Source organism: Theropithecus gelada, chromosome X (assembly GCF_003255815.1).
Source record: "Theropithecus gelada isolate Dixy chromosome X, Tgel_1.0, whole genome shotgun sequence".
In the NCBI taxonomy this organism is placed as follows: domain Eukaryota; kingdom Metazoa; phylum Chordata; class Mammalia; order Primates; family Cercopithecidae; genus Theropithecus; species Theropithecus gelada.
The window spans coordinates 31,218,215-31,234,886 of NC_037689.1; the positions used below are offsets into that span (position 1 = coordinate 31,218,215).

Here is a 16,672-nt window from a genome sequence, read left to right on the forward strand (position 1 = left end):
GATGCTTAGGTTTCCTGACTAGCAAACCAAACAATTGTATGTGCACAGGTGTCAAGAGTTGAGAAGCCCATAGCCCAAACTACAACTGAGACCCATGCCTCAAAAGTTCTGTAAAAGTTACCTTATTACCTTTTAGTACATGGGAATTTAGTTTCGTTTTACTTAATTGTTATTTAATTTTCTGTTTCTTTCTCTAATGCCTTTTTAATTTTTTTAAAAAAACAAAAACCTATAGAACTTGGGCAATTTTAAAGCATAAAGATAGAATTTTGAGGAAGCTTTTGATTTACTATTTTAAGAGAACCAACTAGAACTAAAATGATAGACTTAAATTTAATTAAAATAAGCAGCTTGCTGTTTGAGGTACTTTTGTTTAAAGCCAGACATACGCATATGTAGATTGTTTTAACAAGTTACACATGTATAAATATTTTAATGAAAGGTGTAGTTTGTTTATAAAAACAAAATTTGTAATGTATTAGTGAATTTGAATTTTCTGACTGGCTCTTTCACTCAGTATGTTTTCAAGGTTCATGTGCATTGTGGCATGTGTCATTTCTTTTTATGTCGGAATATTCCATTGTGTGGCTAGATTATGGATAGAACGTATTTGATTCATGCATCAGTTGATGGAAATTGGGGTTGTAGTTCCCTTTTGGTTGTTATTAAAAATGATGTCACGAACACACATACACACGTTTTGTTGTGTGGACATATGTTTCATTTCTCTGTGGCATTTACTTAGGAGTGGGTCATATGGTATCTCTGTGGAACATTTTGAGGAACTGAATTTTTCCAAAGTGACTGTTACACCAGTCAATATTTTTCGAAATGCCATTGAACCATATTTTAAATGTCAGAGGGAAGATGGGAGGGGATCTTTATCTCATCAGTGTTTTGAGTGGGTTTTATTTCAGTACTTTGGGAACATAAGCTTCAGTTTCATTGAATCTAGCACACATTGAATTTCTCCTGTGCATGAGGTATCTGCGTTTGGCTTTCTACATGACTGAGTGTTTTTGTAGCCTTTGATAACTTGTGCGGTTTATACATGCAGATAGTCATTTGGCATTATCCTCAAAAATGGTGCTCTGTTGCTATAGTTCATCAGTCAGGTTGAGAATAACCTATATAACATACTATTTCTGCCTATGTTGCGTGCCACACCTCAGAAAGTGAGGGCTGATAACGGTTTCCTTGAGGTGTGCGTGGTTTCAACACATGTCCTCCTTTCAAAGGCATCCATCACAGACCTTGGTGATCGTGTTTTTTGTAGTTGGTATGATTATGAGGAATGTTCACATTCAGGGGCGTTCACTGTTGAAGTTCTCAGGCAGGAAGATTCCAAGCCGAGAAGGGACTAGGCAGTTGTTCTCGGATGTAGGGGTGGGAAAATCTGTGGCAGAGCAGGAAGGACTGAGAGCAGGCTCAGCAAGCGTGTTCTGTGATGGGCCTGATAGTTAGGGGCTTAGGCTTTGCAGGCCAGGCGGTCTGTGTTGCAACTGCTCTACTCTGCCATTGCAGTGTGGAAGCAGTGTAGGCCCTACAGAAATGAATGAACATGGCTGAGTGCCAAGAAAACCTTATTTATAGACACCGATACTGGGCTGCAGTTTGCTGACCCTAACCTAGAGGAACACAACTGTTTTCTTTCCACCTTTTCTAATTGTGGCCTTTTGAGTTGGAGGCCACCTGGAGGGTGAGGCTCCAAGAGGCCCACCCAGGGGCCATGATGTGATGAAGACAGAATCTAAATTGTGGTTACATAGCGAAGGCACTGCAGGTATTTGGGGCTCAGGACTTTTACATGAGGAATTTGAGGGCCTTTCTGCCACATAAGAGGGAGTGGCTCTGGGCCTGTGTAACTACCCTAGCTTGGGTTCTCACCCTGGGGGAATCTCCACCCCCAAGGTACCTGGGAATGTGTGGAGACATTTCTGGTTGTCACCAGTGGGGTAGTGGGTGCTACTGGCATCTAGTGGGTAGAGGCCCGGGATGCTGTCAAATGGCCCGCAGTTTACAGGACATCCTCCCCAACCCCTAAATGTCAATCGTGAGGAGATTGAGGAGTCCTGCTCACTGCTGCTTCAGTCAGCCCTTTATTTGGTACTTGTTGTCAGTCATATGGCTGGGAAATTGTAGGCTATTGGGGCATTTCATTACAAAATTTAGTACCTGTGTTTGCTGACATAAACATGAGGATGGTTGGACTCTCATCTACTATTTGGGGTTCATGATGCTTTTAGTTTTTTCCTTTTTTAAAAACGTCTTTGTCATTTAAATTTAAGTCTCAAAAGTTGATACAGGCCAGGCTCGGTGGCTCACACTTTGTACTCCCAGCACTTTAGGAGGCCAAAGCAGGAGGATCACTTGAGGCCAGAAGTTTGAGACCATCCTGGGCAACATAGTGACACCCCCATCTTTACAAAAAAATGAAAAAAATAATAATTAGCCAGAGGTGGTAACACATACCTGTAGTCCCAACTGCTCAAGAGGTTGAGGCAGGAGAATCGCTTGAGCCTGGGACGTTGAGGCTTCAGCGAGCTATGATTGCACCTCTGCACTCCAGCCTGGGCAACACAGTGAGACCCTGTCACTAAAATAGAACACAATGCTGATATAACACCAAGATTTATATGAGATCCAGTCCACACTGGGGGATGGGGCACCGCCTACCTTTCTATCTGTAGAGTAAGCTTCAGAGTTTATTTTTCACAACTTCACAGGCCACATTGTATGTGTAGGTGAACCCACTGCTGACTCCATCTACTGCCAGAAAGAGACTCATCATGGTCAAATTAAATCCTTCATATGTAGGTGAAAGATCACAGTGTCTATCATGACCAGATTGCATGTATTCCTGAAATTTGTTTGAAGGCCCGGTGCACGTTGTGTAGAAACTGTGTTCAATCTATCTTAAAGATAATTAAAATCCATAAATTAATTTCTGGCTGGAAAATAGATCATAACGGCTCTGGATATCAGAAGTGCTAGCTTAAAGACCACGGTCATCAGGAAAATAGGATGAGCTCCTGCTCTGTGGAAGCGGTAGCATCAGTGCCTTCCAAGGCAGTCTGCTCTGAAATCTTGGGCACGTGCATCTGTGTTGAACTGCGGCCAGAGGAGGGGGAGATGAAAGGAAGGCGGTGCTCTTTTTCTTACGTGCATTGTCCGGCTCCTGTGATGTGGATTTCCCTGGTAGTGGCTTGCTCTTGCTAGGTGGAGCATTTTCAAGAGGGCTTCCTTCCTGTCACCACAGCATCTGCCATTGCTTTGGATGAAAGCCCCAGCCAGCCACTAATTAACCCAGAAGGGTGGCGGGGCACGGGAAAGACTTTTCTGAATGCCTCATCACGGGGATTTTTTTGTTTTGTTTTGTTTTGTTTTGTTTTTGAGATGGAGTCTCGCTCCGTCATCCTGGCTGGAGTGCAGTGGCACAATCGGGTCACTGCAACCTCCGTTTCCCAGGTTCAAGCGATTCTCCTGATTCAGCCTCCTGAGTAGCTGGGATTACAGGCGCATGCCACAACACCCAGTTAATTTTTTTGTATTTTTAGTAGACATGGGGTTTCACTGTGTTGGCCAGTCTGGTCTCAAACTCCTGGCCTCAAGTAATCTGCCCGCCTCAGCCTCCCGAAGTGCAGGAATTACAGGTGTGAGCTACCATGTCCCACCAGGGATGATTTTATTCTGTGAAAAGCGGCGTTCCTTTTCTCACACAAAACCTCTCCTCTGCTCTGCCCTCCCAACCCTGTGGCCTCCTTTCCTCTGTAGTTGTTTTCATACTGATTATCTCTGAAGACATTGCCAGGTTGTTTTTGTTTGTTTTGAGACAAGGTCTTGCTCTGTCACCCAGGCTGGAGTACAGTGGCGAGATCTCGGCTCACTGCAGCCTCCGCCTCCGAGGTTTAAACGATTATCGTGCCTCAAACTCCCAAGTAGCTGGGAATACAGGGGCGTGCCACCACGCCTAGCTAATTTTTGTATTTTTTGTAGAGATGGGGTTTCACTGTGTTGCCCAGGCTGATCTCGAACTCCTGGACTCAAGTGAGCCACCATGCCCAGCCGACATTGCCAGGTTTTCTTTACATTTTAATAAATATGAAAACAGTCCATGTTCAGAGTAGAAAATACACAATATGTAGAAAGATACACATGCAATTGGGAGCCGTGCTTTTCGCACACAGCCGCCTGTCACGGACATTGCCCCTGCCTGAGATGCTGTTTTCCTGGCCGCATCTTACGCCACTAGTTTATTCCATATTTAAATGGAGGTGTCACTGCTCGGCATTGGAGCTCCAGTAATGAAGAAATAATTCTTTGATTATATTTATCATTTCAGACCATTGACTCCAAGTAAATAAATATAACCATAAAACTAATGGGAAATTTTTCTTTGCAGGGAATATTTTCTTACCGAAAGTATTATATATCTGATAGTGGGTAAATGGAGAGAAGTATATGAAAGAAAGAAAGCAACATAAAATATTTTTATGCATTTCTCCCCAAACTTTTCCTCTGTATGTGTTTTCCTACAGGTTTAGGTCAAACTGTAACCTTGTTGGCCCTCTTTTCTGTTTTGTTACCGTCCCCTGCAACCCAGTTTGGGACATATCATAAATATCTTTCCGTTAAGCTAGCTATGAAATTTTTAACTTGTGCTGCGAGAGCACATCGTTTAATGTCAAGCAATGTAACTTTCAATCCTGACTGCGCTGGGATTTAAGTTGGTTATCTTCCCTAAGCCTTTATTTGTTAAACCTATAAAATGGTAATAATAAGAGTAATGGTGATATTTATCTCTTGGAGTTATGACTGGTGAGATCAATCGTATCATGCACGTAGCACTCACACCTGATAGCTAGTATACAATACATGCCGTGTATTGGTTTCTAAAGTAATCTTCATGGTGGCCTGATAGTTCCCGTGTGTGTTCACTGCCATTTATTTCATCGTGCTGTCACTGGACAGTGAGATTGTTTCAAGAACCACACATTGACTTCTTTACAATTACATAGGATGAAAAGTCGTGCAAAGTGGTAAAACAAGCCTATGTCAGCCCCCAAATAAGCTGCTCCCCAAGCAGATGTTAGAAAAGCTGTATTGGGATTTATATGTAAACTTTATACATACATTTAAAATTCTGTCTTAAGCTAGCTACTGATTGTGAAATGAAAATACACTCAGTTTACATCTGAGCAGAGAAAAGAGCCGCTGTCTCCAAGTGGGCAGACTCTGCTCATTTCCGTGAAGCTACTTGGAGAAAGAAGTGCCCTTTAGAGGCTGAGGTCAGTTCAAGCAGCTCTTCAGTGACCCTGGCTCGGTGCAGTCTGCATGGAGACAAACCCTAAAGACCTGAGCCTTGTCCAGACCATCCTTCCAAGCAATGGATTCTTCCAGCACGGACGCCAACAGCCTAACTCATAGCAGAAATGACACTCGCTCTCTCAGGTCCCTTCAGAAACCAAGGGATACTTTAGAAGATCTTAAAAGACGTTTACATAATAGGGCAAATGACTGAAAGATAAAGCCTCCCCTCCAGTGATGTCAGAGGAGCTCCCGTGCATTGCCCTTCCTGTGGTACACGCCCCTTCATCAGCTTATGCTTCCTTCGCTGTTTCAGAACACGGCTGGCCTCTTGGCAAGAAACGAACTTGCCCTTTCTGTCCTTAACTACCAGCACCAGCTCTCCAGCAGGCCCCATGTGATTCTACTTTTTAAGATAATTAAAACAGCAATTAAGATTTCGTTGTTTGGGGCCAGTGTTCTCCCAGAGAATGATGGCATATTGAGTGCCCTAACTACATACTCAATGAAATGAAACTCTTAAACAGCCATTTCTCCTGGGACTACATTCTGAACTGTTTTGTGAAGGGAACTGCGAATTAATAGGACTTTTGGCCACCTTGAAAGCAAGGCTTAAAAAAAAAGAAATACTATAAATAATTTCCCCTTCAGCTTCTTGACGGCTCTAAACCCCAAATTATCACTTATATTGAATTACTTCTCTTTAGCAGAGAAACGTCAGCAATGCCATCAGCCCATGCTCATTTGTCCTTTGCCTTCTTTAAGCAGCACAGTGAGAGAATGTTGTGGCTTTAACCCAAAGTGGAAGGTGGTTGTTTCCTTTTTGCGCAATCACAACTCCAAACACCTCAAATCAACCTAATTGAAGGTGTCTTTAATCAGAGCCGGGTCAGGCAAGAAAATAAACACAGTTGCTCTAATTAAGACTCCCCTTTCCTCCCCCTCCTGTTTGGGGCCAGGGAGGAGCTGTGAGTGCTGCCAAAGCTCTCCTTTATTTTAGAACTGGAGAAATTGGAAAACATCCACAGGAGTTCTCAGAACTCGAAGGCTGGAAGCGGATGCTGTTCGGGAAACCGGTTAGGTTAGGTGTTAGAATGCGGCTTGTGTCTCCAGCTGTGTACATACTAGAAAAGAATGCCCAAACACAGGCCTCTGGTGGTAGTTCTTTTGGGGGGGGGGGGGAGCTGTGTGTGTGCCACCTTGCCTGCTTGCCATTGCTGATGAGCCAGGACGAGGAGTGGAGCCCTGAGTGGTCATGGGCAAGGCAGGTGTGTGTTTCCCTGATCCTCTCCTACTGACCTTTCAGGTCTCTCTTGGGGAATTGCTGGAGGGGCAGAGATACCAGCTCCCACATACTGGATATTTTCTGTGCATTGGGCTCTGCATAAAAGCATTGACTCCTCACACTCTCCCCTTGACATAGGGGCTATTTTTACTCAGTTTAGAGATGAGGAAACAGCCATATAACTGACCCTCCAATCCCAGGGCTGGAAAGTGGTAGAGCTGCCCCTAGAAGTCAGGGTCTCTGGCACTTAGCCAAAGGCTCCGTGAATCCCACATCTTTTCCTGTTCTCCATGGCTCTCAGGACGTGATCTGCCTTATCTCTAGCCAGTAAGACTATACGGATGGGGACTCTCACCCTGATTTACCCTAACTTTATTGTAATAAAGTCATAACTGTCATAAGAAGTAATAGTTGCCATAAAAAGTAGTAATTATAATAAAGCATGAACATTCCAAACTCCATGTTACTTGTCCACAAAAAATTGTTCTTGGCACAGAAGACAAAGGCAGACTTCTCCCCACAGACTACATAGCTGTCAGTGGCACTTTGCTTTGAACCTTGGTGTAGAGGGCAGTCCTCACGCCCTGGGCTGAGGGGTGCATGTGACACATCATTAAAAGTCAAAAACCATTTTCATAGAGCAGGTCCTCCCCACATGTCCACACAGAGCTCCTGTGCTTCTCTCCTCTTTCTCTGACTTCTTCCAAAATCGTGGGTCTCGTCTCCAGAATTTAACTTGTCTTTCTTCCAAAACGTCCCTCCTCTTCCGTGAAGGAAGGTGCTTGTGGACTGGCCTTAGGAAATGTCGCCCAGACAGGAACGGAACACCAGTGTGCCATCACTCAACTCAGAAGCGAGGTTTGCAGTGGCCTTCTCTCCGCTTGAGAGTTCTGCTACACTACGAACACCACTATCATATTTATTTGTGGGAAATTGAACCACAAAGCCCTGGGCGGGGGATCCATAATTTACCATCTTCCTGTGAAATTTAGTTCTGGTCTTGGAAAAAAGAGGAGGAGGAATTCTTATTCCCAGCCTTGTGTGTGTGGTGAGGTTTGTCTGGAACAGTGGTTCTTGCAGAGGAATACTGGCCAGATATTGACTTGAGTCAAAAAACTGAAAAAGATCCATGAAAACAACCACCACCTTCAAGTGAGCCGCTTAGAGATAAGCACAGCTAAACACCGGGACACCCAGCTGATGGACGGTTTCTCTTGATTTTGGTGTGATGAAGCCCACAGAGCTGAAGGGCATTAAATACAGCTGTTGGGGCTAGGGGTCCATTCAGAGGAATATTCTCATGCTTGTATCTAATAATCTAAGAATATATATGTAGATTCTACAATTTTTGGAATTAGGTTTTAAAAGAAAAATAATCATTTAAAAGCTAGCGAAGTACATGTTTGTTGGGGGAGAAAAGTTTGATCCAAATATTAAATCAGTCTTAAAAAATTAAAATATGTTCTTGAGATGGAGCAGTCAGTCTTACCAAACAACATTACATCCTGGCTTGATTGCAGGCCATGGATAGTTTTTGTTTTGTTTTCTCTGCTGCTTAGAAATCAAAAACCCTTTAGAAAGTTAACAGTGTATTGGGGAAAGCATGCCAATCCTTGGACCCTAACTTATTACACATTTAAAGACAATGAATCTGTGATCAGAAAGCAGAAAGCCAGAGCTGAAGCAGAAGGGTTTCTAGTTGGAAGAAAGAAAGATGCATAAAGCAAATTAGAGGAATGGACTATTAAAAATGGCCTGTAATCCCCATCTCCTCAGGATCTTATATTCTCATCCTCCATAGTTCTATACAAACACATGCACAGACACCTGTATTTATCACAGATGCTCCTGGGGTGGGGACTATTAACCAGGCTATGTATACAGGGGTTTCATCTCCACAAATCAGGATATCTTCTCTTCTTTTGAGGCAAGATCTCACTCTGTCACCCAAGATCTGACTCCACTCACTGGAGTGCAATAGCATAATCATGGCTCACTGCAGCCTCAGCCTCCTGGGCTCAAGCAAACCTCTTGCCTTAGCCTCCTGAGTAGCTGAGACCACAGGCGTGTGCTACCACACTTGGCTAATTTTTTAATTTTTTTTGTAGAGACGGCGTCTCCCTGTGTTGCCAAGGCTGGCCTCTAACTCCCAAGCTCAAGCAATCCTCCCATCTCAGCCTCTTAGAGTGCTGGGATTACAGTCATGAGCCATCATGCGCAGCTGGTACATTTTCAATGGTCAGGTCACCAAGCGGTGTCTGAGCCTGCACCAGTTGCCTTACTTTATAAATGGAGTTCATTTCAAACACAAAATGCTAATTTTTCCTCTAAAGAGCAGTGGTTCTCGGCCAGCTGCAGTTTTGCAATGTGGGACATTTGGCAACATGTGCAGGCATTTTGGGTTGTCACCACTGCAAGGGGGTAGGGGGAGTCCAAGGATGCTGCAGAACATCGTGCTGTGCCTGGAACGGGCTTGCTTTTTTTTGTTTTTGTTTGTTTGTTTGTTTGTTTTTTGATTCTTTTTTCCCAGAGTAAAAGAGGAAAGGAGCTAGGCATGGCAAACAAGATGGGAAGCTGGGGTGTTTGCCAGGTCCTGCCAGACAGATTTCCTCTCTGTGCCTCAGTTTGCTCATCTGTAACATGCAGAGATGAGATGAGATGCTCTCCAAGATCGGTCCTTTCCAGCTACCCTCAGTGGGAGGTGGCACCGTGCCCTGCTTCCCAGGCTGACTCGTCCTTTGTAATTCTCTTTCTTTCCACGGGACTCCAGATTCATGCCAGTCCCACTAGCCCTGTTGCCCTGTTCCTAAGCCTGTCCCGAAATCCTCGGGACTAAGTGAGGCTGAAGCTATAGCGCTGTGCTCTTCCTACCTTTTTAAGAGGTTCTTGCATTTTAAAACTTCAATTTTTCAAACATTCACTGGCTTACAGAAAAAGATAAAATAAAAAGCTGTAATTGTGAAAATGTAACTGCTCAACTTCAGCTCATGCTCCAGATCAGTGATTTTCTCTTTTAGCCAAACTTCTTTATAATTATTTCCTTTATTTTTATAATAGATTCTTCAAAATTAATTTCAAAAGTCCTTATCTACAGTCTTTCACAAATGTATGTATAGCCTAGAGAATTTTCGTAATACTTTTGTAATACATTTATATTGGGATTTGTAGCTGCCAGCCTTTTTTTTTTTTTTTTTTTTTTTGAGAAAGGGTCTCACTTCCATTGCCCAGGCTGGAGTGCAGTGGCATGATTGCGACTCACTGCAGCCTCGACTTTCCAGGCTCAGATGATTCTCCCACCTCAGTTTCCTGAGTAGCTGGGACTACAGGCGTGCACCACCACACTCAGCTAGTTTTTTTGGGTTTGTTCGTTTGTTTGTTTTGTTTTGTTTTGTTTTGTTTTCGTAGAAACAGAGTTTTGCCATGTTGCCCAGGCAGATCTCAAACTCCTGGGCTCAGGCAGTCTGCCTGCCTCGGCCTCCCAAATTACTGAGATGATAGGTGCGCACCACTGTGCCCGGCCCAAGATGTTTTTTCAGTCCATGTAATCCTTCGTAGCAACCAGCCTTCCATTGTTCAGTCACCAGAAGTTAATGATAGAAAACCAGAGATTTCCAGCTGTGCACGATGTAGAGAGAAACCTAAACTCTGTACATTTGCTAGTGGCACTGTGTTGCCGCAGTCACTGCAGCACTCAGCATCACCAGAAGCCTGCCCAGTGCTGTAACATTCTTTAGATAGATTTTTGTTGTTGTTTTATTTTGTCTCCTTAAATAATATTTAACTTTTCCTTAGGTCATGCTATGATTTCATAGCTTATTTAGTCTCTAATATTTTCTTCTGCATGCTGTCTTTGGAGAGACTGCTCCAGAGTTCAAGCACAAATCCTAGGACAGATGTGTATTTTGACTGTCAAATTTTCATTGCAGGATGTGCAGAAGTACAGAAATGGCACCAAATTAAGCAAAGAAGATAAGAATTTTTGAATGACAAAGTTCTGGCAACTATAAAATAAAGTCTATTAAGAGTGCAAAGTGAGAGGTGGAATGACGCCAGGGCAGCTGCATTCATTATCTCTTACTGGATAACAGACGACCACACGTTTAGCAGCTTGAAAACAACACACATTCATTCTCTCACCATGGCTGCGGGTCAGGGGTGCAGGCACAGCACAGCTGGGGCCATTGCTCAGTGTCCCACAAGGTTTGGTCCAGGTGTCAGCCAGGCTGCACTCTCCTTTAAGCTCGGGGCTTTTCTTCCAAGCACAGGTTCTTGGTAGAATTCAGTTCCTGTGGCTGCAGGACTGAGACCCTCAGCTCCCTGCAGGCTGCCTGCCATTGCCTGGACAGATCACGCAATGTGGTGTTAATAATCACGAGAGAGAAGTATGGTCAACCTTGTCATATAATGTAACCTAACCTAGGGAGTGGTGCCCCATCTCCTTGACATATTCTGGAAGCAAGTGACAGATCTTGCCCATCCTCAAGGGTCGGGAGTATACCAGGGCAGGACTTTGTGGGGGTAAGGTATGTCCCTGGCGGTAACCACTACTTTGAATCCTCCTATTAAATGTAAAATATCTTCCAACTTGAACATATACTTCGCACTTTTTTCCTCTGAGCAAACAAAAACTTAATCCTCATTCAACAATGAAAGTTTTGCTGCCTGTAAAGATACTTGAAAATGTGTGATACAGACACCGAAGGCAGTTCCCAAACAGCCTAAAGATGTTTAGTGCTGGCTGGGCGTGGCGGCTGATGCCTGTAATCCCACCACTTTGGAAGTCTGAGGCAGGTGGATCCCTTGAGTTCAGAAGCTCAACACCAGCCTGGGTAACAGCAAAACCTTGTCTCTACAAAAAGAACCAAAAAATTAGCTGGGCGTGGTGATGCCCACCTTTGGTCACAGTTGCTTAGGAGGCTGAAGTGAGAGGATTGCTTGAGCCCAGGAGGTGGAGGTTGCAGTAAGCCCAGATCATGCCACTGCTCCCCAGCCTGGGCAACACAGCAAGACCCTGTCTCCAAAAAAAAAAAAAAAAAAAAAAGAAAAAAAAAAGAGACCAGGCGTGGTGGCTCACGCCCGTAATCCCAACACTTTGGGAGGCCAAGGCAGGCGGATCACGAGGTCAGGAGATCGACACCATCCTGGCCAACATGGTGAAACCCCGTCTCTACAAAAAATACATACATTAGCCGGGTGCAGTGGCGGGCGCCTGTAGTCCCAGCTACTCGGGAGGCTGAGGCAGGAGAATCCCTTGAACCCAAGAGGCGGAGGTTGCAGTGAGCTGAGATTGTGCCACTGCACTCCAGCCTGGCAACAGAGCGAGACTCTGTCTCAAAAGAAAAAAGATGTTTAGTGTTGGTGACATCATTGACATTAGTTGTGGCCTTTCTGGGGCTGCCCAGCTGTTTGGAGTGAACAGCTCTTACTGATTTATGAATTCTGGTTTGTTCATGGACAACAGAGTTCTTTCCTTGCTTGTTCCCTTTGGGCTGGTTTGCTCTTGTGTCTAACCGGGTGGTATCTAAGAAAACCAGACTGTCTTGGCTGTCTCACACAGAAGCCCCTGAACTGCCCATCCTCCCTCCCCAGATTTCTGCCTGCCTTCTGGGCACCAGAAGTCTTAGCCAGACGGATACAGCGGGTTCTGTGGTGAAACACAAATGACAGAGGTGCTCCCTGCCTTCTGTGTTCTGGTTTTCCACCAGGAGCCCTGGCCTCCTTGCAGAAACATCGAGGTGACATGTAGCATGACCGAGCTCGCTGGCGCCTCTTCATCGTGCTGCCACCGCCCTGCAGGAAGAGGGGCCATGCAGTCAGTCTTGCACCACTTTCAACGTTTACGAGGGAGAGGTACTGCGGTTCCTCATGTGGCCAGGACCGTGTGGTCACTCTTTGGGGGTGTTGACGTGGCCGCGGGTGTACTTGGTCACCTCTCCATGTGTCCAGAAAAGTGCTCAGTGTTGAATCCAGCCACGTCTGCCTGAGTGCACTTTGGGATTCCATTCCTGCCGCTTACGGGGTGCGCTGCAGATCCCTGCATGCACAGAGCTTTACTGAGCACGAAGTCAGCTGTTCGTTGCTGTGCTCTGTTGCCCCTGCTTCTGGCTGCGTTCATGTGGTTTTTGCTCAGTTCTTCCTTGGCCTTAGGAAATAGGCCAACTCTTGTTTTTTTGGAAAACATTTCACCTGGGCATGTTTTTATATCTATAATTATGGAATTTTTATGTAATCACATAATTACAAAATATAACACAATCAGATGTTAATTACCTTCATGTGTATAATAGCATGGATATTATTTTCTTTAATCATCTCAAAAAAAAAGAGAAAAATACAAGCAGGGTTTCAAAACTCTCTTCTCTTTTTGAACAGAGGGTGGCTCCCACTTCATCAACACCTCATCGCCGCGAGGTGAGGCTAAGATGAGCATAACCAGTGATGAGGTGAACTTCCTGGTGTATCGGTATCTCCAGGAGTCAGGTAAGAGGCTTGGCTTTCTGTTGGGAGGAAATTTATCTTCAGCATCTTACAAGCAGAAGGATCAACGCTTAATTCAAAACCAGGCTATAGAAGAAGAAGAAGAGCTAAGAAGGTTCTTAGTGCTGATGGGGAGAAGAGAAGGTTCTGGAGCCGTGCCATCCCCGGGTGGAAAGAGGCAATGTGTTCTTTCTTCCCTTGACACTTCTGTGGAGATGAATCAGGCGGGAATCAAGAGCGGTTGTGGTGAATGTGGAAAGGACGGAAGCAGTGCGGGGCTCTTGGCCTCCACCTCGGCAAGGGCATGCCTGAGCTGGGGTGTGTGTTTGAATCTCTTCAGTTTTGCTCCAGAGATTTATTCAGCTCTCCAGCCTCTCCTACTCCCTACCCCCAAATGGGCTGCTAGGCCGTTTTCTAAAACTTAGGAATCGTCCTAGCATCTTCCAACATTTTTGATTACCACTGAGACATTACTTTATGGTTAGTAAGTAAACAGCCAATCACATGTATTCCTTGTTGACAGAACAGACCTTGAGCTGGGCAGTTGCCCTCCTCCGCCAGCAGAGAAGTCCGCCAGGAGGAAGCCACAGAGCCCAGGGCTTGGGTTCTGGCCTGGCTTTTAGCCTGGGTTCGTGGGATCCCTCCAATAAGTCGTTTAGTTTCTAGAGTGAAAGCTTATTTTTTACATTTTAAAACTTAGAAGATATGTAATTTAAGACTCACAAAACAACATTGGTGCAAAATGTCCTGATACCCACCTACCCTTTCAACTTAAGAAACAAACCTCTCAGGTGCATTGGAAACCCTGCCCGTGTTTGCCTCCCCGCTTCCTCGATGATAATGACCCTGGTGGGCCTGCTGGTTGTTATCTCCACGTGTTTGCTACACATAGCCGTTTTCCTAAGCAACATACGGTGCAGGTGAATTCGTTTCCTAGGGCTGCTATAACAGCGTACCCGCAAACTGGGGTGGCTTAAAAAGAAATATGTTGTCTCCTAGTTCCTAAGGACAGAAGTCCAAGATGAAGGTGTAGGCAGGTCGGTTCCTTCTAAGGGGAAGTCGCTCCTGTGCCCCTGCCTGGCTCCTGGGGCCTTGCTGCAGTCTTTGGATTCCTTGGCTTGTAGGCACATCACCCTCGTCTCTGTGTTCAGATTTGTCCACATTTCCCTGTGGTAAAGACAGATTGCATTCAGAATTTACCCTCCTCCAAGACAACCTCATTTTAGCTATTGTTTTTGAATACAGCAATAATTACATCTGCAGTGACCCTGTTTCTAAATAATGTCACATTCTGAGGTGCACTGTTGGTGAGCACTTGAACCTGTGAATTTGTGGAGGAGGGGGCACACTTCAGCTCGTAACAGTTGGTTTGGGATCTTTTTAAGCTTCGTGTCCTTGATACGAGATTGTATATATTCTGGAACTTGATTATTTGAAAAGGAAACCCCAGTTCCTAGGCCTCCTCCTTCCAGAGATGCATGCGTTCAATTTGAGGGAAAAGCAGTCTACGATCCTCTAGGTGTGGGTTCTCTCACAGCTGGCCTGGTAGGGTAGGATGTAGGCATTGGAGCCACACAGAATGGCTTGAGCTCTGATCCTCAAACAAGTCTGAGTGAGGCCTGTTCATTAGAGCCTGGGTTTCCTTGACCAGGCAAATGTGGTCAAGTATGTCGGGCATGTAGCGCATTGTAAGTGCATGCATTCCCCATCCAAGCCTGGGTCTCTGTCCCGTGCACTCCCAGCTAGTGTTATTCATGGAAAGTACGCGTTCTTTCTGCATATATATCGGATGCCTGCGATTGGCTGTTGCCAGAACATAGTATAAGAAATTGGTATACAAAACAAAGTATGTACTGCCTCACCCCTGGAAATGAGGGAAGTGATAACCGCTCTGCTAATACATCAACCTCAGTTCTTAGAGCAGCACAGGTGGTCTCCCGCCTCAGAGCTCAGAGCTTTCCAGAGGTGCCTGCAAATGGAAATCACATGTACCAAACCCTGCTTCCCCGTCGACTTGTGGCATGGAATTTGAGATTCTTTCCATTAGCAACACCTCTGCACAAGGACACGGTGAAGGCCAAAGAGACTCACAGCTCTTGTGTAAACAAGTCCCAGGCTGGAACTGTCGGGTGCGAAGGACCACGTGCTCCGTAACCTGGAGACAGCCGTGCTGCTGGCTGGTCCCCAGGGCCACGGAGCGTGAGCTTTGCTGGCTTCTTGAAATAAACACAGAAACCCCCATCCCTCCCCAGAAAGGTCGGCTTCCTTATTCAGTATTTGTTTATGAAGCTTCTGTAACTAGGCAGCTGAGAGGGAGAATCAGAGCACAACAATGCATAGACCTTGGCAAATGTCAACTTTGTGTAACATCTGTGAGCTCCATTCCTGATTCATCAGTGTCACTAAAGTATAATAACACTTCTTAGGCAGAGTTGATATTGAAGAGAGAGACATTGCACTTTCTTCAGCTCACTGTGTGCATTGTGGAACTTTTTAGAGCACCCTACAAGGTTATATTCAAAGGAAGAAGGGAGCAAAGAAATAATGTTGAAATGTTCATTCTGGGGTTTTCTGTTTGTCTCAAGTCCTAAAGTTTTGGTTAGGTCAATAGTCATTGAGCCCCCATCAAGAAAGCGTACCTTCTCAGCCTATCGCTCTCTCCCTTCTACCTGAAATAAAAAGGAAAACATTTCCCTGATCATGGTTCCTCCTCAAGCACCTGTACTCTCATTCCTTCACCTCTCCAAACTCATTAAAAACAAGTTCTGCATCTCAGAAGATGATTCATTCCTCAACTCCCTCCAGTCTGGCTTTCTCCACTAGAAGTTGTCAGTAAATTCTGGGTTCCCAGATCCAGTGATCTTACTGCAACTGGCTTTCCTCCTTCCCTGGTCATCCCTCCTTACCTGTGTGTGACAGGAAGCGGGTGGGGGTGGGGGTGGGCAGTGAGGAAGGGAGTAGGTGTTTCCCTGCAGTGCAGCAGGACAGCTGCTTCGCAGAAGGTCTGCTCGGAACACTCAACCCCACCTTCCAGGTGCAGTGATGGACAAGTTTTTCAGAGTCACCAAGCATGTAGCCTGAGCCCTGCTTCTCTACCCTGGACCCAGCAGACCAGATGCCGTTCATCTCCTTCACCGGTGTCTCTCTTCCTCCCCTCTGCCAGTATCCATGGTGTCAGTTAGGATGCATTAGGTTGCAAGGAAGGGAATCCTCAGTGGAGCACTGATGACCTCAGATAGCAGGGAAGCAGGGTGTTGAGGAAGAATCCAAGACACACCTCTTCAAACTCGGCAAAGAACCTCAAAAACAGACGTGTTTTGTTCCTCTGCCCACAACAGGCAGAAGTCAGGTCATCTGGCTTTTAGCAAACCACATATATTTCCCTACCTGTGTGGATTAGCGGATTTTCATTGTTGCCCTTGTTTCTTGTCCAAAGCAAGGGCTTTGCCCATCAGAAGCACTCAATGGATGTTACCCACAGGTGACATCTCATAGCAGCAGACTCATGGCAGTCTGAAAGAGGAAACTAGTTAAAGCAAGAACGTTAAGTAGTAGGGAACTTCTGCATTACCAAACTCTAGTGCCAAAATGGATTTGTTGGGT

General features: G+C 45.2%; 1 protein-coding gene across 4 annotated transcripts in view; it reads left to right on the forward strand.

The window, feature by feature from the left end:
• The window catches only part of TBL1X (transducin beta like 1 X-linked), a 258,701-nt gene that overhangs the window by 177,820 nt on the left and 64,209 nt on the right, over positions 1 to 16,672 (forward strand). For 2 of the 4 annotated variants that reach the window (XM_025371822.1, XM_025371821.1), the window contains exons 4-5: positions 12,298 to 12,442; positions 12,965 to 13,072. In XM_025371822.1, coding sequence (XP_025227607.1) covers positions 12,340 to 12,442; positions 12,965 to 13,072 — 211 coding nt within the window. In that variant the 5' untranslated portion in view covers positions 12,298 to 12,339. The remainder of the gene's footprint in view (positions 1 to 12,297; positions 12,443 to 12,964; positions 13,073 to 16,672) is intronic. The other 2 variants (XM_025371824.1, XM_025371823.1) reach the window with 1 other exon arrangement.